Consider the following 25,842-nt stretch of genomic DNA (forward strand, 5'->3'; position numbering starts at 1 on the left):
TAATACACACAAGTCAGGCACGTTTATACAAATGTTTCTGGGGAGGCGGGGTTCGAAGCAAGTGTCTGAAAATAATAATAATAATGTTTAAAGAAAAATAATTATATTAAATTAATTAAAATATTCAAATTAATTATTATATTTTTATTACATGAATAGGTGAATAAGACGGTATAACAATAATGATATAACAACACGTATTCATTATCTAGCTTACGTGTAGTTAAGGGGTCCGGGTTCGATACCCGGTGGAGGCACATAGTGGTTCGGATCCCACATTAAACTGTTGCTCCAGTCCCGATTAGCCTTACTGTGCATAAAGTGGACTTACAACACCAATTCAATCAATCAAATTAATTTCAGTTTTTTCATTAATTATTTTCATTATTTAATATTTGTAGTTAGTAAGTCTTTCGGGGGTACGGACCCCTGGACCCCCTAAAAACGTCCTTGACACAATTATATATACTCGCGCGCATGCTACCAAGCAGGAACTAGAAGGCAGGGCTAGTTGTCGAAGCTTGATTTGATTGAATTGGTGTTTTAAGTTCACTTTATGCACAGTAAGGCTAATCGGGACTGGGCCTACAGTTTAAAGCGGGATCCGAACCACTATGTGCCTTCATCGAACCCGGGACCTCTTAATTACAAGGCGACGTTACCACTACGCCGCCAAGGATGCCCACGAAACTTCAAAATGTCTTAACCCTCCATGATATGTCTTGATCTTGACATCTTCCCCGAAGAAACTGCTGGAAATATGAGTATATAATCGAGGGAAAGGGGAGAGAGAGTGTACAATTGGTTGGTAATTATGGTAATTTTGGTAATTATTATAATTAATGACAACTGAACCTCTGTAAACAAAAAGTATGAATGAAAAATTATGTTTTTTTAGTGAATGCTAAAATATGTTTGTCACTCATGCAAAAAAATTGGTTATTATGGTAAATTTCTCGTATCGGACAAACGGCTGAAATTTGCTAGTTCTTTTCATTTCAATATTCGTACTTTCGTATTCTGCATTGAGAAACATTGTTGAAGGTGGCATTTCGCTTATTTCAAGGAAATAAGCTCTATTTGCGACATATCGAGTAAGTTTACCTTCGTTTCTTTTTGCCTTCGGTAACACACAAAATGGCGGTCACAGGTTCACTACCGTACTCGGCATGCAGTGTTTCCACCCCACGGCACCCGTCACATTTAGGTTACAAGTTAAAAATTGGTTTAGAAAAAAACGCGTAGCCCCACACACCATTCTCGCATAGCCCCACGAACCATTGACACATAGCCCCGCGAACCATTTGCGGAAACGTACCTTCTTCAGTTACAAAAACACGTGTTTGGAAACACTGACTGGCATTGACCGTGATTACGTCACCACACACAAGCAACATCCGGATAGAAGGAAATGGATGCAACAGCTTCCGTGCATCGGTCACACATTTATATCGAAAAATAGATGATTTACCGGCAAAATTCAATGAACAATGCGAGATAACACTTCCCCGAACTTCCAGAAGTATAAAGAAACTGCATTCGGTAAGTAATTTCTCCTGTAAATTGGAAGAAATCTGTTTGTCCGATACGAGAAATTTACCCTTCCGACATCCAGTCTCCCTCCCACAATCCTACCTAGAGGTGTGGAGATCTTGAACCGGTGACATGGGGTCAGCACGTCAAACCCTCAGCCGTTATGCTACTCACTCGTAGGCCCCAAGTTCCCTCACGATGGTGGGTTGCCACCGGTCCTATACACAGGCTAGAACCCAGAGACTGAACCCAGGCGGACTCGAACCCATGCCGTCCCGCAGTCGGAGCAAATGCAGGAAACATGAGTAGGGTACATAATCGAGGGGGGAGGGGGGAAGGGGTCGAGAGGGAAGGTAGTGTGGGCGATGCAATCAGTTGCTTGCCATGTAATCCTGCCCCAGCGTTGCCAAACTGTTCTGCGTTCAACACAATTTGATATCACGTTCTGTATACAACACTTAATCCCACCTATCCTTTATTAGAGTTTGATTTCACTCTTGTTATTCAGCGTCACTTTTCTGCCACTTTTGACTAATCGAGACGATGAGAATGAGTCATTAAATGATGAAATTGATGACAACACACACACAAAGAACACCCAGGCCGGGACTCGAATCCGGGGGCCGCCGACTCCACATCTATTTGCATGCAAATTTCTGTGTGCAAAAGTTTTATAATCTTAAATAATAGAAATAATTCGAACTAGAAATCTGAGGAAATGACCTAAAATGTTATCACACAAAATCCGTACCATAGGCGCCGACTCCGTGGGGCTTGGGGGGCTCGACCCCCCCCCCCCATGTTAATGATGTGGAGGCAGAGCCCCTGAAATAATTTTGCTTAAGAGGATCTAATGTATTATTTTGCTTCTCTTGTAAAGTTTACTTTGAATTGTGCAACATTAACTTAACTTTAAATACACATCTGAAATGTTATACACCATCAAATGTTAGTGAATTCTGAACAATTTGAGGTCGTAAACACAACTTTCAGGCAATATTGATCTGTACGATATTTAGTTATCCTCGAAATATCTTCCTCTAGTCCAAAGAATAAGGGGAAAATAATTCTAAAGTCTTCGAGTTTATTCAACACTGGCTTGCAGTAGAGTACGCAAGGAAAGCTTATGAAAAGTCTGTATTGCGAAAGCGGGAACGGCTATGATCAAAGGCATTATTGCTAAATCACTACGTGCTATGTGTTTATTTATTATTGCAAAATTTAATTTAAAAAGTAAAATATTGTAGCAAGAACAAAAAAGTAAAATTAATTTTACTGCGATTTGTGTTAGCATTTATGTAAATAATTAAATAAAACTGTTAAATATTGTAAATATTCGCTATTTTTTATGGGTACGTCATCAGTAGGTTCTTTGCACCCGTCACATGTCCTTTCTTTACAAGTCTCTTGCGGACATTAAAACACACCCATGCCCTGGTCGGGACTCGAACCCGAGACCTCCGGATCAAAGCGAGTTGAGCCGACCACCCAACACGCTCGGCTACCGAGGCCGGCATAAAACTGTTATGTTGGCCTCTTAATGTAAATACATAGCCTACTTTTAAATAAAAATGTTAATTGTTATCTAAAAAACAAATGAGCAGACACACGTTTTTCTTGTTACATTTCATTTGCATGAGGAATATAATAGCTGCTTAAAAACTGCTATACGAAGACGTAATTTTTATTTCAGTGATCAGAGCCCCCCCCCCAATAATTTTGACAAGTCGGCGCCCCTGATACGTACCAAATAACTTACGTAAACGAGTCAGTGTTGCACCGTGTAATCAACTTGACGCGTGAGTGCAGAGAGAAAAACCGCAGTAGACGGGGCAAGTGACGTGTCAATTCCTCTGTAATATCCACAAGGGCGGTACACATGGCTGGTTGCAGCTTGTGACAGCTCACTTCCAGTTCCACGTGCACAGACAACAACAGCTATATTACTCTCGGTTACTTTATTACGCACCTCATCACCCCCTTCTCTTGCGCTCATTTAGTCATTAACTCGATTGGAGGCGTCGATGAAGCCCAATTTAATTACATTTCTTCATCAACCTCTGCGCGCGGAGTTACCTTTGCACCTGGCCGCCGCGAGACTTGCATTTTGATGAACTAACATTGGTCAACTCGGTACGAGCAGGAACCTGTATGACACGGCTTCAACCGGGATTCTTGATACAGAACCTGGATTTCTTGGCACTAAGAACCAGGGTTGTTAGAGATCCAGTAACCCATAAATTGTAATGGGTTCTATTGGGTTGCGATGCAGGACCGGAACCTTCTTTCTCGCACAATTTAAATTAGGTACAAGTTGCGTATTGTTTCATTGAAAAAATGTTCCTGGACCGTATTTAAATTCATCCGGAAAAGAGGTTCCTGGACCGTATTTAAATTCATCCGGAAAAGAGGTTCCTGAACCGTATTTAAATTCATCCAGAAAAAGGTTCCTGGACCGTATTTAAATTCATCCAAAAAAAGGTTCCTGAACCTTATTTAAAATCATCCAGAAAAAGGTTCCTGGACCGTATTTAAATTCATCCAAAAAAAGGTTCCTGGACCGTATTTAAATTCATCCAAAAAAATGTTCCTGGACCGTATTTAAATTCATCCAAAAAAAAAGGTTCCTGGACAGTATTTAAATTCATCCAGAAAAAGTTTCCTGGACCGTATTTAAATTCATCCAAAAAAAGGTTCCTGAACCGTAATTAAATTCATCCGGAAAAAGGTTCCTGGACCGTATTTAAATTCATCCAAAAAAAGGTTCCTGAACCGTAATTAAATTCATCCGGAAAAAGGTTCCTGGACCGTATTTAAATTCATCCAAAAAAAGGTTCCTGAACCGTAATTAAATTCATCCGGAAAAAGGTTCCTGAACCTTATTTAAATTCATCCAAAAAAAGGTTCCTGGACAGTATTTAAATTCATCCAAAAAAGAAGGTTCCTGGACAGTATTTAAATTCATCCAGAAAAAGGTTCCTGGACCGTATTTAAATTCATCCAAAAAAAGGTTCCTGAACCGTAATTAAATTCATCCGGAAAAAGTTCCTGGACCCATTTACACTTGCTGATTTTCTCTCCCGGACGGGAATTGAATTTATTTATAATTCCTGCAACTTTAACAACCCCGCTTGTAAGTAATCATAGGTTTGCAACACTCGCTCACATCGCATGTAAATATCCACACACACGCTCGGCCAATTCTCCATATGTGGTCATTATGCCTTCCATACATCGAGCAACTGGAGCGAAGAAAGGGGACATGGTTTCACTAATTGCCACACGTAGCCACTTCCTATCAAAGCGTAACTTCTGCTTCGCATCTTCCGGGGCTGCTTCAGGACCTGTGTGATTGAGTTACAAGGCAGGGGTCCTTCCCAAACAAGTTCTTTGGCTTCAATTAATTCCTTAATAGCAGCTTGAGGTGGGACAGTAGCTGATGGCCTGTTGTGTAGACAGGAGGAATACCAACCATTTTTCTCAGGAACAAATTATTTTGCTTCTCTGCTTCGTAGCTTTTCTGCTACCGTATTATTATTATCGCGGAGCATTAATATAGATTCAGTAAGAAACAAATTTTCCGATATGAAAGATTGTCTTATTCACTAGAACCTGGAATACCTATAATTTTGTTACGATTAAAGGTATTTAAGTAAATAAAAGAAAATATAAGGTCTCCGTCATGTTCAAACTGCTGCGTACAGATGGCGTTGAAGTGGTCGTTCTTGTCAAGACCGGTGCATTTTTGTCTTTTATGACCAGTAAGCAAGATTTTGTTGTGAAACAAAACATTGTTTTAAATCACGAATGTCTGTGTTAGTATCTTCTGCCCGCCGCTTGAATTCCGTGCTTACAAGAACTGGCCTCAATCATGGCTGCTCGAAGTCATAATTCGACAGTTTGTGACGTAGGTGAAACACACCTATTATCTTGTAGTCAACGCAGCAGTTGCTTCGAGCGTAATTGTATTATTCTTATTTGCTCTGTTTGGTGTATGAACTAACCACACGATTGTTTTGTTAATATTTTGGAATATTTTGACCTCTTACTACTTTCCTACACTCCTTCTTTTTTCTGATAAGAGTATCTAACTGATCTCATAAAAATCAGAAACATTGCTGCACACCTACGAATTTTGTCTAAATTCCACTAGTCAATGTGACGTCATCTTCCATCAGTAAATACCCTGATCGACCAACCTGTATATACTTATCTTGATTATGCGTAGATCTGGAAACATGGCACTCGGTGCTGCCATCTGTTATTGAAAAATTACCGCAAAATCACCTTTAGTACGGCCTTAAGCCTTTTATTTTTCTAAAACAAAATGGGGTGCGACAATTATGTAAAGAGTTAAACAAAATATTTGCCACTTCTAAGAGCCTTACTCTGTAGGATGTCTGAGTGCCTCGCGTGAGACCTGGGTTCTATTCACGGCAGGCACGTAGTCAGGGGGAGGGCTAAGGGGCCAAAGCCCCTTCCGAAATACTACATATAAATAATATACATAGTGTGTATTGGTAATTAATTTTACTTTCTTATCAGAATTAAACGTCTAACTAACTAACTCTCTAGCCTTCTTAAAACCGAAGGTTTATGGCTGCAGCAACACAAGCCTGTCCCTATCCTGGGCAAGATCAATCCAATCTTTTCCATCCCTACCGATTTCCTTTAAGTCCATCTCGACATTATCCCTTCGTCTTGGCCTTCCTACAGGTCTCTTACCATCAGGTTTCCCAACAAGAATCCTGTAAACTCCTCTTTCCTCTCCCATTCGTGCCACATGGCCTGCCCACCTAAGTCTTCTTGATTTAATCATTCTAATAATATCTGGACATGAATACAAATTATGTAGTTCTAAATTATGTAACCTTCTCCACTCACCTGTCTCCTCATCCCTTTTAGGTCCAAAGATTTTCCTAAGGTTCTTATTTTCAAATTGTCTAAATTTATGTTCCTCTTTCAATGTAAGGGACCAAGTTTCAATGTAAGGGACCAAGTTTCACACCCACATAATACTATAGGCCGTCTTGCATAATAATTTGTAATGCACTGAGAAATTCATCTTCAGGGCTTCAACCCCCCCCCCCTTTGGGGGGCTGGTAAGGGATGAGCCCCTACGGGCCTGTGGGTGTCTAAGGTCGGAATGTTTCCAGCCTTGTCCCACATAAAGTGGCTCTAGGCTCACCCAGCCTCAAATCTATGAGTACCTGGGGGCAACCCTGGGGGATAAAGGCGGCCGGAGGTGGTGCTGACCACATCACCTCCAAAATAGCCCCACATCCCCATGGCACGGTGCTATATGCACGGAGACCTTGACTTTTATTTGCCTGTTCTTACCAGCATGCTTAAAAGTCATTTAGGCTATTACTATGAAAACTTGTTTAGTGAAAGATTAGGATGCATGGAATAACATATATATCCGTAGGTGAAAACCCTATCAACGCACATCATTTTTTCGTGACACTTTAGCAAATATTTTTGATTTGTGCATTATAGTCGAAATATTACACTTGAGCACTAGCGTATACTGGGTTCAAAATCTGTACTATCTCACCATATCATAGTGTTAGAATGGACAAAAGTTTGCTGGAAATGCTATTTTTTTCTTATTGGTCGATTTCGTTTTGGGAAGTTCAGAGGGTAATTTCCCCGTCATATGCCACAGTTTTCCCATTTTCTGTAATAGTTTCGCTCCAAAATTCCCCGTTCCTGGGAAAATCGGTTTGCAACACTGATGCGGTAGAAGTTCTGTCACGTTTCAACGCACACGGCACCCTTCTGCCTCGCCTTGCGAATTCAATCAAAGTGGCCAAGGTTTCCAACTCCTAAGAAACTCAGGTTCATTCTCTTATTGAAATGAACAATTTTATGCACATATTCTGACAATTTTTTTTCCCTTTATTTTTTGGTCTCCGAGACTGGGCTTTGCAGAAAGCGTAGATAGCCCTGAATATACGCCCCTGCACGTGAGGAAATTACAGTGTTGCACAGCCGACCTCTGTGGCGGAGTGGTTAGCAGAGCGCGTTAAGGGTCGCGGGTTCGTATCCCGGCCTGAGTTTGTGTGTTCTTTATGAGTGTTCCTTCATATCATTAATCAAATCAAAGTCTTGCACAGTACGGACTTACAAAATGTAATCTTCTGTGTCCGAAGATTCTACGGCTCTATCACTGGTTTCGTTATCAAGGAGTCCCGCGTTCGATAACAGGTGGAGGCACATTGCATAGTGGTTCGAATCCCACTTTAAACTGTAGGTCCAGTCCCAACAACAGTTCACTCAAACAAAGAACACCCAGGCCGCGATTCGAACTCGCGACCCCTAGAGGAAAAGGTCTAAATATGGACCCCCCTTTTATGCATATCTATGAAATATATACTTAAATGTAATAGCATGCTAAAGTATAGAAGGTCTCCATTTTTTAAAAAAAAAGAAGCAATTTCCAAAAAATGGTAAAATGGTGTATTTCAAAATTGTGGTCTAAATGTGGGCTACTAGTGGTAATATCACAAAAGCAATTAAAATTTTAAAAAACAGCCATTTATCGCTGAAACATTATAAAATTCATATTTATGAATCTGTTGTTTTGCAAATCACGCGGAATGGGAAAAATCGAAATTAAGAAAAACGTCCAAATATTTGTTGAAAATGTGATCTCAACATTAGACCTAATGGCATAGCCCATATTTAGACCATCACGCTATTTTTCTTCTTCAATTTATTTTTGCTCTCTGTGGTACATATTTCACATAAAAACCATGGCGTTATAAAAGCCCAAATTTGTTTTATGTACCGCTAATATCATAACCTATACAAAGCAGATGAGAATTCAGAAAACGCCGAGTTAAAAAATACCTGCAAAAAGTTTTCAGAGGTCGCAATTCCAAAACAGCGTCAAAGGTCGAATCTAACCACCACTTTCTCTTGCGAATTGGCGCCGCAACCTTTGTCCTTGACAGATAACCAGTTCCGATAGCCTCTGCCAGGCTGCAACACCAGGAAGCGCTGATAACTCCAAAACCCATATTTAAACCTTCGCCCATATTTAGAGATTCTCCTCTAATATAGATAAACGAAGCAGCGGAAACGATATGTTCTTTGTGCGATGGAGAGGGGACAGACGAGCACATCCTCGTGAAGTGCCCTTCTACACGTGAACTAAGAAACTTGACAGGGAGGGAGGTGATAGAAGTGGTAGAAGACAGGAAGCGGGGCAGCAAGTGGGGAAATACCTTTGAGAAGTAAGAGAACGGCGGGGGGAAGCTATTAGAGAAGGTAGCGAAATGAGTGATCATGCCCCAGACGAGCCATCTTTATAGTGTAACGTAAAGTGTAAGCACCCCTTATCACATAACGAAGAGGGTAGACTGGAAGTATGAAAGACAGTCCGAGAAATAAAAGATAAATAGTGCAAAGAGAGAAGTTTGTGTGGGAAGTGAAAGATTGAAATAGAGTACAGTTATATAGAGACTGGAAGCCATGGAACCGGACACATAACTTTATTTGCATATGTGCAATATTTAGATTGTTGAACTATACTTATTACACAGTCCGTCCAGTAGGAAAGGTGACTGATCTTTTTTTGCCACGGAACCACCAGTGCCATCTATGGAGAAGTATATGTACTACGTAGCGACACATTTCGACTTTCTTCCAGCAAAGTTGCAAAGCACTAGCGTCAACGGTCGACGCACACGGATCTTGTGACTGACAGTAGCTGCTGAACGTCGGTCGGAAACGGAGCAATGTGCCAACATTAAATTCTCTTTCACATTGGGTAAAAGTGCAACAGAGACGTCTCAAATGATTCAAACTGTTTACGGTATTGAGGCATTGAGTCGTAAGAACGTGTTTAAGTGGTATGCAAGATTTCGTGATGGTCCAGCCTCTCCAAAACCGAAGAAAATGCGCATGCAGAAGAGCCGAATCAAAACCCTGCTCACGGTTTTCTTCGATTCCAAAGGCATCATCCACAAGGAATTCACTCCAGACGGTCACACTGTGAACGCTGAGTATTACGTGGGTGTTTGGCATCGTCTATTGGCCAGGATTCGTCGAGTTCGGCTGAATATCGGGAACAGGGCTCATGGTCTCTGTTGCACGACAATGCACCCGTGCGCAAGGGCAGGTTAGTACGCCAGTTTTTGGCCAAAAAAGGGATAGTGGAGCTCAATCACCCCCCATATTCTCCAGACTTAGCTCCATGCGACTTCTGGTTATTTCCAAAACTGAAATTGGCGTTGAAAGGAATGCGTTTCGACACCATTTCAGACGTCCAAAAGACTTCGACCGCGATTTTGGAGGCAATTTCGAAACAGGAGTACCAAGACTGCTTCACAAGGTTCTACAACCGCTTCAGTGCATGTATTGACTCAAAAGGTGTCTATTTTGAATAAACGTTATTGTAAACTACCAATCCACAACGTCTTGTCTTTAATTTCATTAGTCACCTTTCCCACTGGACGGACTGTGTATGTCTTATTTTCTTATATCTGATCAACTACCAAGAGATTAACGTAAAGAGGGTACAATATTAATACATGACTTTAGGGGAAGATAAAGTGTGTGTAAAGTAAAATTTATGTAGTGCGTACAGCGTACATATCGATAGAAGAGGAGATTCTCTGCTTTGGTCCACCTTGCTTTCAAACATTGTCCTTTTTTTCATTGTACAAACTTTGAACAATACAACATAATCACAATTCTTAATTTTGTGAACTAATGTAGCTTTTCCTTTCGTTGTAGCACTTTCTTTGATTGGATTAACGGCTTCGAGACCAGATGCACAGCAGGGATCACTTACAGATGATCTAACGGCAGTAAGTATGACTATATTCTCTTCCAAGTTTTGTACATTACCCGTGTATTCACATTCATACAAGAACCAATAATAATTAATCTGTTCTCAAGTGACTGAATTTTTAATTACTCAACGTTTTGACACATTTCACACGTGCAGGGCCGACGAAATTGGGCCTGATGCTTGAAATCTTCTGTGAACAATAAACACAACGATGTTATTGTTACGTCACAGCGCAAATAATAATAATACTAACTGTATAATAAGTAACGCTGTGTCTAGGCCTCCGAACTTGGAGCTCCAAATTTCATTCTAAGATTTATTTTCAGGTTAATATAGCAAAAGAAAACTGTTCAGCTTTCGGAAAATTCTCATCTGTTTTCATCTGGACCTATTTCAAGAATAGGTCTAATGCTGCAGCATCAATAGCACCCACCTTAATCCGGCCCTGCACACGTGCCATAAACATAGTGAAATGTAAAAAGTTAGAATTGATAAAATAATTTGGTACTGAAATTTCATCAAGCCACTAATTAACACTAAATGCAAAAAAACTGGCAAATTGTCATATTTAAAATTTACCTGTATACATTTATAGACACACACAATAATATATCCTATATATAGTTTGCGTCATGAACAGGCTGTAAAGGGTGCCAGCAGGTTTTTCCCTCATGGCGGCAGGGCAGAGCATGATTTCATATCTTGCATATAAACTTTTATTATTATTATCAGTCTATTATTATTGTTGCTATTATTATTACTTTACAAATCATAAAATTCAAATATAATTGAAAATATTTTGACGTTATGTACAAGCTCAGACTCGAGTCGACTTTCCAAAAACATCTCACTTTGATGATGAACAATTCTATGTCTTTTTGTACCTTTTCACACTACACAGATATCAAAGAGAGACTACATAATCTACTGTCCTTCATGGTACCTTTACGGGTCGGGAAATGGGGCTTTTTCAGTCCCTAACGTCAGAATTGTTAATATTTCCTTCCCAATCCCGTCGCGAGCAAATTTTTTCGTTCCCTAGTTAAAGCACTGAACATGATTCTAATGTCTCGTGAAAACGTGCTCTTGTTATTTTGTTGGACATGACAGTTAATTGCTGTGACTGATAGTCTCTAAAACATGCAGAAAACAATGTTCTTTGTAATAAAATGTCTCTACAAAATTCATCATTTGAATTGCATAATTCTTCCCAAATATATCAGGGTCGGGGGCAAGTAAACCCCCCTGCACCCCCCATTCTTACGTTGCCATAATATTCGGTACGTAGAACTGTACACGGAAATGCCGTGGCTTGGGTATAAAACCATTGACTCCTCTGTGTGTTAAGTGTGCATAATATTTGAATCTACGTTCAATTGTTTGTAAAGTTGTGGATTACAAGATTATGTGTTCAGCCATCTTGGAAATGGTCTTGTAAGTTGAGTATTATATCGTTGTTATTTTGTATCCTCGTGTTAATCTTTATATCATGAAGTACCTACGTGTACATGAATTAACCTCTGCGTGCATACACGACGCACAGCAATTTTTTATAACAAAGACAACATAATGTATTGCACGTCACATTGATGTTGATTTTAGAATTATTACGAGTACATTGAACCAGCTTAATTACGTCGTTACACAATGCTGCATGCACATGCGTAAATAATAACAGGGCGAGAACAAGACAGGTCACTTTCACTCTTTCTTCTGCGAGCGACTGGCATTTTGGCATGCAGCACGCCCTGGTGTCCGTTTCGAAAAGCACTTAGCATGACGATGCTTTGTGTGCAAAAACTTTTCTCCTTCTTTTTTAACGAAAGATCATGCAATCAATGCACACGAGACAATGAAAGTTTTGGAGTGTATATCAAGTTGTTAAATTTGCATATTTCTTTACTCTTGGCCACATTTTGTGTGTGGAACTGTGGATTACACTTTTTGCTTTAGGGAAATTATTGAAATCAATACAGTGTAGGCCAGGGTCTGTTTGTACAGTGGGATCAATGAGTATTACCCTGCAAATTGTCCATGACTATTTTCATTAATTTTTCTCTTACATCCTATGTGTTTTTAAGCGATGGATTTTTATGTATGTTGGTGCAGAAGTTGTCAACAGCTTGTTTTGAGTTTTCTTTTAATTATTGAAGCTCTTATTGGATCAAATAAGGTGCACGAACATGGTGATGTACAATTTGCTTAGTAATACTCATGGATCCCACTGTACACGGGGCAAAATCCCAGTACATCCTCTCAGCAGGGGTGTCCACAACAGGGACGATTGCTCCATGTAGGAAGTGAGGAACTTCCTACTGTTCATTTGTACTTACTTCCAGCTCTCTACTTTTTAGGAGTTTAATGTTCATTAAAATTTAAGAGCGCAATGTGTGTACACTTGACCAGGTTCGCTACTGTTTGCTATCACTCGCTTGCTCCAGCTGACGTCAAAAATGACAATCCTCCCTGCTGCTGAGGAACCTCGATCTTCCACTTACAGCGGGATGTGTGAGGGGTGTGGAAGGGAAGGGGTTGCTCGGTTATATGGTCCAGCGAGGAAGAAGCAGTCCCTTCCTCATTCAGTGATGCCAACCCTAGCATCATGGTTCTAAATCTAGCATAATTTGAACTTCGTTGACACTTAGCACCCTGTGAAGGGTAAAATCAAGCATCATCTCTAAACGCGCGCCCCTGGGAGACAGATAAATCGAATTCAATGGAAGATACTTTGAAGGGATATATTTCTTAAAGTTATATCTTATTTGTACTTCTTCAGCGGAATGGTTTCAAACAAAAAGAAACATTGATTGATTGTAAAATATTACAAATTTAAATGATAAAAAAGTTTACGCCTTGGTACCATACTGCGATATGTGCGTTGAGGAGGGGAGAGAGGAATCATATTTCTATAGTAATTCATTTGTTTTAGCTGGTTCCAATTCACTTTTGCTACTAGGTGCACCATATTTAATCCGTTAGATTAAGAAAAGTAAGCATTTAGGAGGGAACAGATCAATACAGCGTTTAGTAAATCAAAAAAAGCAATTGTCACTAATAATATAGTAGTAGACTTGCGCTGTGGTAGTGAAATAAATTATGAGGATTATGACATGATCTTGGGGGTACACAAAAGGCCTTGGGGGGGGTGGCACTCCTGCCTCTCTGCCCCCTTCCGAAAACACACATTCGGCTCTTTTATACATACTGCTTACCGTCAGTCACGGAGTACAGTGACAAATAATGTTGATTACATCCATCATTTAGTTGTACAGTAAAACTTCGTTAATCCGGACAGGCAAAGGCAAAGAGAAAGCAAAATGCAAGGTTTTAAATGTGGCTAGAAGTCAACAAGAGAACTTCCCAATCAAAGGCAGTCAACCACTGATGAAATTCTGTTTCCCGCAGACTTTGTACTGTGCTGTATAGTGTATTTAGGCCTATGTTCTTTGAATACACCATAATAAACGTGTTTTGTTGCTATAAACGAAGTTTTAATGCACTTTCTACTGTTCTTTTAGGTTATTTCAGTTAATCCGGACTTTCGTTAAATTGGTCAACTTATCCCCCCCCCATTAGTCCGGATTGACGAGGTTTTACTGTATTTTTTTTTACAGCGTAACGATGATGAGAGGAATAATTATTTTCTGTCTCATGTAAGGGGGAAGTCATATCAAGTCACTGGCGTACGTAGAGGGGAGACTGAAGGGGCTACAACCCCTGCGAAATTTTGAGAAAATCAACATTTTGAATAAAAGCAGTGGATAAATGAGGAAAACGCAGAGTAGTAAATGTAAATTTGCCTTAAAATGCCATTTTTTATAGTTTTTTAATACACGAAACATTTTATTGTGTATGCCCCCCCCCCCAGAAAGCGACTATCCCCTATTCACCTTTACAATTCCAGCCCCTGCCGAAAAAGTTTATAGCAATTGCTACGTTTGATTTACAATGATGATGTCATAAGCAAGTTACCAAGTAATGACTGACATGTGCACGTGTGTTTTGAAATTCGGAAATGCATGTTGGTGTTTGGATGAAATGTTTAGAAAAGTTTGAATTTTAAAACAATGCTTTATCTTGGCGTTCTAATACAATTTAATATACAGGGTGCGGCAATGAAGCGGGCGATTTTGCAACAATAGTTGTTGTAGAGGTAACACGTGGGGGGAAAGGGGGGCGTGCCCCCCCCTGGAAAATGAAAGTTAACCAAAAATTATATATTTTTCACGTATAATTTCATTTCAGCTGCAATAATGTGTGTTAATTATTACATGAATATGATACATTCAAATTTAAGCAATGTTTTTTTGAGGGAACAACACTATTATTGGAGAAAATGTGCCTTGTTTGCCCCCCTAAAGAAAAAATACCTTCCTTGCCACTCCCTGGAAAAAATCCTGCGGACGTACTTGGCTACCACCATCTTTCAGCTCCTGCTTTATAATTTAGATATGATTGAGTCATAGAACGGGGCACAGCGTGCATTCGCAGTAAAAGCGCTTAACAAAAACGGGGATATTCCTTGGCCCGCCAGATCTGTCCGCGTGTAAGTATTTGGAGGGCATCTGAAACCAAAAAAAATCTTCCAACCAATCCCCTTGCACTCTAATTGAACTTAAATATCGAATCCGAGAAGAAGTGAGAGCCTCTCTGGTGGTGCAGTGGCAGCGTTGTTGCCTTGTAATCAAGGGATCCCGGTTCGATACCCGGTGGAGGCACAATTGGTTTGGATTCCACTTTAAATTGTAGGTCCAGTCCCGATTAGCCTTACTGTGCATAAAATGGACTTAAAACACCAAATCAACCAACCAACCGAGAATAAGTGGCTGAAATTCCTATCCAAAGACTGATCGAGTATGTGGAACGGAATGGAGGTCATGGCAGTAATGTCATTTTCAAAGAAATAAAAATCAAAGGGTTGCATTTGGTATTTCTTCTTCAATGAATAAAGTACAGTAGAACGTCAATTATCCGCACACTCAAACACACTCAAAAATGCAAGAGCGGCAAAAGAGACGATCAAATCTGTTAAAAAAAAAACAGTTCTGATTATTTTTTTGCATAAATAACACAGTACATGTACAGTACTGTAATTTAGGCACGTACTGTACGTATATTACGAGAGTTTTTTCATTTTCTCATGTATTTTGTTTTCTTGTACAGGGTGTACCAAAAGTCCCATTACCCCCCTTTTGAATTGCAGACAAAACTGCAAAATGTTATTTTAACAGCATGCGTATGAAGAGAGGATGGTATACCATTAAATGAGACCAATGACCACCACTTAGTTCACAGGATCTGTGTGCACACCGCCATTTTCATGGCACAGTATTATTCGCCTCCAGGTGCGATGTGAAATCCTCCGTAACATGTCTGGCGTGAGGGAAGCAAACGCACTGCGAACAGCTTCTTGAAGTTCCTCAGTTGTCTGACAACGTTTATGGGCGACTTTCTGTTTGATGTGCTCTCATAGCGCATTATCACAAGATGTCAGATCTGGACTTCGGGGTGGCCATTTCAGAGGTGCTGGTAAATTTGGCGATCCTCGTCCAATCCATTTGTCTCTGAACACATCATTGAGGTATTCTCTTACACGCCAGACATGTTACGTAGGATTTCACATCGCACTTGGAGGCGAATAATACTGTGCCATGAAAATGGCGGTGCACACAGATCCAGTGGACTAAATGGTGGTTATTTGTCTTATTTCATGGTACATGGTACTTCTCATCATACACATGCTGTTAAAATAACATTTTGCAGGTTTGTCTCCAATTCAAAAGTAGGTAATGGGACTTTTGGTACACCCTGTACTGTATACGTTGGATTGGTTTAATTTGGTGTTTTAAGTCCACTTTATGCCACCGGGAATCGAACCCGGGTTGTACTGTATACGTATGTAGTACTGTGAGTATGTATAAAATAAACCTGTACTATACATGATTTTCTTTGTTAAATGTTTGATTATACGCAAAAATCGTTATCCGCATAACCTTCGGTCCCAATTAATGCGGATAAATGACGTTTAATTGTAATTCATTATGTTTCAATTGTTAATTTTCTTAATGTATTATTTTGCCTTAATTGTGGAGTATTTAAAATCGACCGATTCATTGCCGCACCCTGTATAATATATAATTTAACTATATCTGTATGATTTTCACAAGTGTTATTTCCAATTCCAGCCCCAATTGACGATCAGCACTGGTGGATGGCGGCCACTGTTGAGCAGAGCCGTTGTCGAAGAGAGGAGAGACCCTGTATACATACAGGAAACCGGCCCTGCAGACTACAACCCAGTGTACGACACACTCCCCAGCGCGGCGCCGCAACCAGAGTTCCCCAAGGAGAGTATCTCCAGGTCGGCCGTTGTGGAGGGGAGGGTGAGGCTCCACCCTGGCAGGCGACACAGGCCAACCCCTTCGAGACGCGAGACGGTCGCATTCCGACGAGATCTCGACCAGGGGATAGGCAGCAAGATAGACAGCAGCATCTTCGTCCCCGGAGTTCTGGGCACCCTGAACCTCTTCAGCCAGGTGTCGGTCAAAGGTCGAGAGAAGAGACCTCACAGCAAGGGGAACGCCGCCCACAACAGGCATCGGGAGTCTGAAAACAGGCATTCCGTGAGGGTTGCCCACCCTGACTTGGTCCCCCCGCTGCCGCCGCATCAGAACAGGCTCGCCGAGGAAATCATTATTGGAAACCGGAGGAAGCCTCTGAGACGACCAGATGAGCGTCAGAGAAGACCAGAATCCACCGACCAGCTGGGGCTTCCCAACCCGGACGACGGACTGATACCCCCTGCAGAACCGGAAGTCCAGGCAGTCCAGCGCCCGCCTCCACCCCCGAATCCCGGTCAACAAACCTTCAACACGTTCGAACATCACCCATCCTTTGGGGAGGTGATCGTGGGAACGAAAAGCCAGGAGCCCATCTTCCCCACCAGCCAGACCTTCATTTCCAGCCCGGTAGTGACGCACATATTCGCAAGTCAATCCGACCGAGGAAACGACAACCCCCAATTCGACCGACCGATCGCGCAGGCTTTAATAGGCCCACCTCAAGAGAACCCCTCCTTCCAAAACAGAGTACCTGGGAATCAGAAAACGTTCCATCAAATCAGGATACCAGAATCGGTGCTTCAGCCCAACCAAGGCCTCCATGCAGGCATCTTGCCTCTGGAGGACAGGAAGCCTATAACGAACGGAGACTCCTTCCCGACTAGATTCTCTGCCGGTACAATCGACGGATTCTTCTCGCTCAGTCCCCAAGTCTTTGGCAACCCTTCGTTATTCTTGGAAACTCAAATTCCCACCAGGACTCGCATCACGAGACCGTTTTTCGCTGAAGAGCACGGCTCCTTAGCGCACAAACAGGAAAAGCCAAAGAAGCACGAACAACGTTTTCAGACAACCCTGACACCTCACTTCGACGATCACAGATCAACATTGACTCCGGTTATAACCACTCGCCGACCGCCAATAAGGTTCACATTTAGCGAGAACGACGTACCTGGATTTCCGCCTCAGAGACCACACGACTTCCACGACCACGGGCTGAGCTTCAAGCAACCCCAAGGTGCGAGGGGTGTCCTTCGCCCACCTCTGCCACCGTCCACAGAAAGACCATTCAGCGACGATTTCAGCGACTTTGCTTTGTCCGGACAGGTAAGGGACAAGAAGCGACAGCGAAGACCGACCAAACGCCCTACGTTCTTCCAACCCGAGGAGGAGACATCTCACACAGAATCGCCCATTGCAGACGCGCCCAGAACGCCACTGCCAACATTTGAACAGGAATTCGAACCGCAATTCGTTCCGCAAAAACACGAAGAAGAGGAAGGCGTATTTGACGGGAACTTCCGATCCACGGTGCCACCTCAGGAACAGTTCGAATTCACCACGACGAGGCCGAGAGGACACAACAGAAGACGAAAGCCGAACAGGAACCGCGGTAAAGATCGCACGAGGAATCGCTTACCCGAGATAGAAGAATTCCAACCTAACACCTCAACCGAACCCGTTCGTCATTTTAAGACCACAATACCAACAACAGAGGCTCCTGAAATAGAAGAGACTCCAGTACCACAACGCGAAGTTAAGAAGCCACAAAGACAACCGAACCAAGATCATGAACGTGAAGTAGATAAACGACCACAAAGATTACATCCAGATTTGCAGGTGAAGATAGAACGTAAGAAGCCTCGTCCCACTGAAGCACCACCGCACCACGAAATTGAGCCTATCAGGGAAGAGAACCCACTAGAAAACATTCCCGAGCCTCCAAATGACGATCACCAACCGCAAGATGAAGAAATTCCGGTTGTTACGCCAGCACCAGAACAAGTCTCTACGACCACAGAGGAGAACAAGCTTAAGATAAGATCAAAGTTCAGTTCCACCATAACTACAAGACCAAGGTACAGTGTCAATGACTACAGGAACAGGCTAAATCGTCTGTCGCAGCTGTCAAAATCTGCGAACAGAACACGCCAGAAGGTAAGCGACAATACAGAAAGCAACAGAAACGAACCCACGACTGGCAATGACAAGGACTCCGACAAGAGAGTACGACTTCCGACACGCTTGGGTATCACGGGATTGAGGCACAAATATTCTGCTCGTCGAAAACCGGAGAACGAGAGAAATGCAGCGGAAGACAACAAAACGGAAAAGAACCAAACTGGCGAGACAGTCACGACTGCGCCGCCGATCAGAGGAAGGTACCAGCCAAAGGATCCGTTAAGATTCAACAGGCAGAGAAGCACAGCCACGCCGCCAACAAGACGGGACGAAAAGACCAAGTACCTAACCACCACGACAACAGAACGATCTAGATTCAAACCCAGCGTTAGCAGATATCGTCCCGGAGGGTATCAAAAGAACAAATACTTAAACAGGTTCCAGAAGAACTCGTCCACGGAGGCTCCTGGTGAGGTAGAAGAAACTGAGAAAGACTCAACCGAAGAACCTCACGAAGCACCAGCAAAAACGATCACAACGGTCGCTCCAACAAGTAACAAGATCAGAGGAATATTTTCCGCCTCTCGAAGACCGTACCCACTGAAGACGCGAAACGGTATATTACAAGGAAACACCAGACCGGATGAAGACAAAGAGAAGAAGGATGAAATTGACGAAAAGGCTTCCGTTGAAGACGTATCAACAGGGACAGTGTCTCCCATCCAGTACGCCAAAGTAGCGGTCACAGGAGACAAGGAACCTACACCACCAACCATACAGGCTAGTGCACCGTCAGTAGATTCTCCGACGAATGCAGAGACATTGAGCGACGTGGCACCAACAGGCATCAGCCCGGAATTAAACACCAACCCTTTCATTACTGACGAAATGAAGCTTGCGAAAACTGCGTCCATCGTAACCACTACAGCCGAAGCTGCATCAACTGAGATTGGTGGCAAAACTAAGAACAACAACGAACCTTTGCCAACCGCCATAATGGACCTCTTCACAACCGTGGACTCCGACGTAACAACTAACACAAAAGATACTATGAGTGATATGGAAGATAAGGAGAACAGCTTAGCTTCAAAAGAAACTTCAACAATGGACTCCATGAGGAAGAAAGAAAAGACGAATTCAGATGAAGACCACAGCACAAGTAAAGAGGAGGAAAAGGTAGAATCATCTTCTGAACCTGCTGATCTAAATTCCTCAGCCACAGCATACAAAATATATAAAAATTTCTTCAACTCTGACGTCACGCCGTCACCTTTGCACAAAATAACCATGGCCACCGATGACCCAATCCTACCCATTGAAAGCTTCTTCCCAGTTTTCTCAAAAGGGAGGGAAATTCGAAGTACGTGAAAATGTTGACGGGAATTGAAATATTGTTATTGCGTACCTGTACAAAGACATTAAGTGTGATCTGCACACACATTATGCACAGGTAGGACTACGTCACATAAGTGAGTTTAGTGTCACCAATTACTGGAATTTACGGTTGGTTTTCCTCGATTGTGAAGTGAGGAATCAGCTTAAACCTCTATTCCCATGCAGGTGACTAAGAGACGTGTACTATAATTAAATTACTATTTCTATTAGTGGAAGCTATCTACGCGAGTCAAATTAGTACTGTTACCAACATTGATGGCTATTCCAAGCAGAACGGTGGATCTGGGTTAGTATATCTGTGTGTAAATACATTCTTCATGCAAAGGGGGTGCGATCAATTCTAAAAAGTGCAGTCTCTTCTATTCAACCTACACTTTCAAGTCTACAATGCAGTAATCTGTGAGGTGAAGCGATCAGATTATATGCTCAGTTTGCAAGTTTTTGTTGGTTTTTGGTTAAACTCTATACGTCCAAATGACATGTTTATGTACACCATTGGAATTACATATATGTTATCAATATGTTGTGTACAATGTTTTGTATAATTTTAGCAGCCCTTGCAAGTTACGTAGTGCAAGGAACATGTTGTGTTTACCAGTGCTTTTATTCCCTTCATTGTGAATACCAAAGGTTTATATAATTTTATTACACATGCTGTATTGAGTATCTATGTATATTTTTTAAAAGGATTTTGTTGTTATATATTTATAAGTTGAGAGTCTGTGATTCATATTTAGCTTTGTATTGGGTAGAGGAACAATTCTGTGTAGATTTTCACTACCAATGCCTCTAGGATAGATAGCAATATCACAAGTAAACTTTGCACTTATTATTTAAGACAGTCAAATATCCTAATCAAATATGTAATTTACGTTAGTCAAAGTATTACTTGACTTAATCATGATTATAATTTGACCAAATACAGTGTGAATTTCGTTCATATTATACAAAGTAATATTTTGGGTATTCAAAAATAACTCGACAACGGAAAGTTAATTATTTAAGGTATCTTTGTAACTGTGGCCACTATCCTAAGTCAGGGTTTTGTCTAAACCTTATAGGACCAACTGAAACATCACACAAGTCGATCTGGAGATACCAGAGAAAGTATGACGTGAATTTGACTATCACCTTGACGTGTCTAGTGTTACTCGTACAACTCGCGTCTTTTGTATGTAAATTCTCTCACATGAGAGCTTTCGTTCATACCGATTTTTATTCTTAAAAGTATAACCTTCTGTTAAACGTTAGAGTTGTCATGTGATTTTGAATAACACTGAATTTCCAGTACTTATTTTCACAACAGTGGTGAATTGAAACGACGGAATAAATTATGACTGATTTGTCACCGTTTAAAATTTGCACGAAATAGGTCAAACTAAACAATAGTGTTCTTGCAGAAAGCGAAATACTATTCCTTGAACACTACTATAACTATTACACCTTAAATCCCTATCGTGTACAGTTTACACAAAGAATGCATTCATTAATGATGGCCTTTTTGTTAATGTGGATGCTTAGTTCAATTTATACTTTTGGTAATGGGATTTCGATACATTCATTTTTATTGTTCAACTGTGGATTTCAACAATTACTATAGAGGCAATCAAGTAACCAATCACGCCTCCCTCTCTTCAAGTGTGTTGACCATTGTTCTGTTGTGAAGTTCAAACTCTTCCAATGTTTCACATTACTGGAAACAAGAGAGAATTAATGAAGAGTTTTTAAGAAATTTCACTAGCAACCCTTTGGATCCAATGATAAGAAATAAGTCAAATTAATGTTCAATATATATGAAAAGCGTTTACACCTTTCCCTTCTATCACGTACCAAAGATGTACAGGGTGAGACATAAATATGACTACACGTTTGAAGCAAATGCAGTGTGTTACTATACAATGCAGACGGAAATAGTGAATGGTATGAAACTTCATTTCAGATAAGGGTTACGCGCCTGAGCCTACGTCATTAGCTTAACCAAGATGGCGCTGTACATGCTTACGTCAATAGACAAGATGGCGCTTAACATACATTAGCAAGTTACAGTTGCAGCGGGGCAATCCTGTATGATCGTGAGAGCCGTGTGCTTAGCAGCAACAACGTTACGTTAAAATCACGTCTCGCAAGTCTCACGATCATTCTGGTATAGAATTGCCCACGCTGAAACTGTAACTTCCTAATGTATGCTAAGCGCCATCTTGGCTATTGACGTAAGCTCGGAAGCGTGACTCTTAACTGAAATCATAAAATGAGGTTTCAAGTTTAATATACCATTCACAATTTCCTCATACATTGTACAGTAACACATTACTTTTACTTCAAACGTGTATCCATATTTATGACTCACGTTATATATACTGCTGGACAAAAAAAACCGGACACTTGCATTTTGTGTGATAACTCAATGGGTCGATAAAAGCTCTGGTACAAGGGCTAACTAAATGTTGCAGAAACTGAATTAAGTACGAATGCATAAACAAAGTCCGAGCCTATGAATGGTGCATATGGTACTACATGATCTGCCGAACATTCTGTAATATACCTGCGAGCTGTTATTGCAATTCAGATGTCAAATATTAAAGTGTCCGGTTTTCATTGTCCAGCAGTATATATTGCACATTCACTCAACTTCAATGAATTGAAATAAAGAAATTATGTTGTACAAACGAGCTTCACATGATGTACCATATCCATACACCCTGGTCAAATAGATTGACAAGAATCCCATATGCTTTGGTGCAGACAACTAATAATAATCTGGAAAACTAACACTTAGTTAACTATAGTAGTTTTCTCCATAAGAATATAAGATCAGAAGTTAGTGAAGCATTAACTGTACTGTAGTGACTAGGAGCATATAATAAGGTGATACAATAAAATATGGTTTATTTTATTCGCAAACGAATTACCACATTAATTTGTATCATGTAGCCAGCCCTATGTTATCAGAGCTTTAACTTACTTTTATTTATAGTGGCACTTTGACAAAGTTTGTTGACAAGGATAATTTTGTGATATTTGTATTTTGTTTTAATTGTGTGTGACAATCGGACGATCGTATGTATTTAAAAGCACTTATTGTTTTAATTTTACTGAGTGACTATGCATTTTAAAGATGAATGACATCAACACATGCTTGTGCATGGAAAATATATAGCCTAGGTAAAGACAACTTGGTCTAGATTTGTGTTTATTGTGCTGTTACAAATGAAGGTATTTTTGTAAGTACTTTTAACGTTATAAAAGATATAAATTTTATGTATTGTTTTATTCTAACTTTACGCCTGTGCTGCCGAAAGGTTAATCCTCTCGCCCTTGGGCACCTGCCCCCTTGCCCCCGCCAAGTTATGCAAATTCCTTCCTAGGCTATCTTCCCCTTAGGGAAATCCCTTCTTAGCGGGGGCTTACGTCAGAAGAGTAAGGCACCCTTAAACATTCAGGATCTTAAGTGCAGAAGTTATGGTTGAAGACAAACTTCTTCATACAGGGGAGAGTCTCATTAGATTTCTGTGTGTAGGGTTGCACAAGTTTGCTGAATTTTAGCACAGACCTGCTGCAAGAGGCACATCATTATGGTAAATAAAAAAAGCAAAATTTCGGTACAAAAACAGAGTCTTTTTCTTGTATGTACGCATTGCTTGCATTATAGAATTATTTTCCTGTAGTTTACGGAAATAATAAATGAGGTAAAGAAAGTAATTGAAAGCAGTATCACGATACCAAGAGAAATGAAGAAAAAACTCATTGTCAAAAATTCAACCCTGCCGATTGCCTTTGGACTACCAAAAACTCACAAACCGGGAACTCCAATACGACCCATCATTGCAACTTTCACACATGCTGCATACAAATTATCCAAATATTTAGTTGAAAGACTTGCTATAATTAAACAACAAACACCATTCAGTGTTAAAAATGCATATGAAGTGAAACAAACTAAAAAATATTGTTTGGAATAATGAGTATCGTATTGCAAGTTTTGATGTTGAAAATTTATATCCTAGTGTCCCAATAGAAGGTGCCACAGATGCATTACACAGATGGCTTATTGAGATGAAGGTTAACCCAGTAGAATCATGGGAAATGGTTCGATGCTTTACTGTATGTGCAAATTACAATTACTTTATATTTGATGGCAAAATCTATCAGCAAAGTAATGGTCTATCAATGGGAAACCCAGTATCCGGAATCATCTCCAGCATTTTCCTTCATTACATAGAATCTCCAATTGTTAATGCGATAGGTGCGGATATCAAACTCTACATCAGATACGAGGGTCACTATTTATATTTTGAGCCTTGGCAACACTGATTGAAGTTAGGCGCGATTTGACGTTTGCACGGAATCGTCTGGCATTATTGACCATAACGTACTTCAAATGTTTTGTCAATAGCTTCATTTGTGTTGTTTATGTTGCCTTGGAGATTGCGCGACAACAATAAAATGGAATTAACTCGTGAACATTTTCGTGCGATGATTTTTACTATTTTCGACGTGGATTATCAAGACAAGAGTGCATCGATCAACTTACTTCCACATTTGGCGATGAAGCCCCATCCTTTGCCACTGTGAAACGCTGGTATAACGAATTTAATCGTGGCCGCCATTCGCTAACCGACGAGATTCGCGAAGGTCGTCCAAAATCAGTTGTTGTTCAAGAAAACATTGATGCTGTGCAAAACCTAATACTGCAAGATCGTCATGTGACATAGCTACTGTGAGATTGAGGCAACCGTAGGCATTAGTTCCACCAGCATATATAAAATATTACATGATCATTTAGTTGCGAGAAAGGTATGTTCTCGTTGGATCCCACACAATTTGACAAAAAGTCAAAAAGACGCTCGCGTCAATTGGTGCATACAAATGCTCAATAAATACAATTGTGGTGCTTCAAAAGACGTATATAAGATTGTAACAGGCGACGAATCATGGATATATGCATATGAGTCGGAACGTAAACAGCAGTCGACTGTATGGGTGTTTCAAGATGAACCCAATCCAACAAAAGTTGTTCGCGCTCGAAGCACATCGAAACAAATGGTCGCCTGTTTTTTCGGGAAAACTGGTCATGTGGCAACTGTGCCTTTAGAGGAACGTAGAACGGTCAACTCTGAAAGGTACACAACAATTTGTTTGCCAGAGGTCTTCGGTCAAATACGGAAAACAAACAAACGCCTTCGGATCATTCTTCATCAAGACAATGCCAGCTGTCACACATCTCGTCTAACAACCGACTTTATGAACAGTCAAAAAATCGAATTGATGGGTCATCCGCCGTACAGTCCTGATTTGGCACCCAATTACTTCTTCTTGTTCCCGAATGTCAAGAATAAATTGCGTGGACAACGATTTTCGTCGGCGGAAGACGCCGTTGATGCGTTCAAAAACCATATTATGGAGGTGTCTCAAGAAGATTGGAAAAACTGCTTTGACAAATGGTTCGAACGAATGCAAAAGTGTATTGACCATAAAGGAGAATACTTCGAAAAACAATAAAGCAGTTTTCAATGCCAAATTCCTGTTTTTTCATTGTTAGGCTCAAAATATAAATAGTGACCCTCGTATGTAGATGATGTGCTAATTATTGCTAAAAATGAGAACATCATCCTGGACGTATTTAAATTGTTAAATGAATCACATCGTCGC

General features: G+C 40.8%; 1 protein-coding gene across 1 annotated transcript in view; it reads left to right on the forward strand.

Annotated features, from left to right (window-relative positions):
* Positions 1-23,451, forward strand: part of LOC145981804 (uncharacterized) — a 107,437-nt gene extending 83,986 nt beyond the window's left edge. Inside the window, exons 3-4 of the mRNA XM_083115231.1 lie at positions 10,279-10,352; positions 16,522-23,451. Coding sequence (XP_082971357.1) covers positions 10,279-10,352; positions 16,522-20,166 — 3,719 coding nt within the window. The 3' untranslated portion in view covers positions 20,167-23,451. The remainder of the gene's footprint in view (positions 1-10,278; positions 10,353-16,521) is intronic.
* The last annotated feature ends 2,391 nt before the right edge of the window (positions 23,452-25,842 follow it).

Source organism: Lepisma saccharinum, chromosome 30, assembly GCF_977018435.1.
Source record: "Lepisma saccharinum chromosome 30, izLepSacc3.1, whole genome shotgun sequence".
NCBI classification, from domain to species: Eukaryota; Metazoa; Arthropoda; class Insecta; order Zygentoma; family Lepismatidae; genus Lepisma; species Lepisma saccharinum.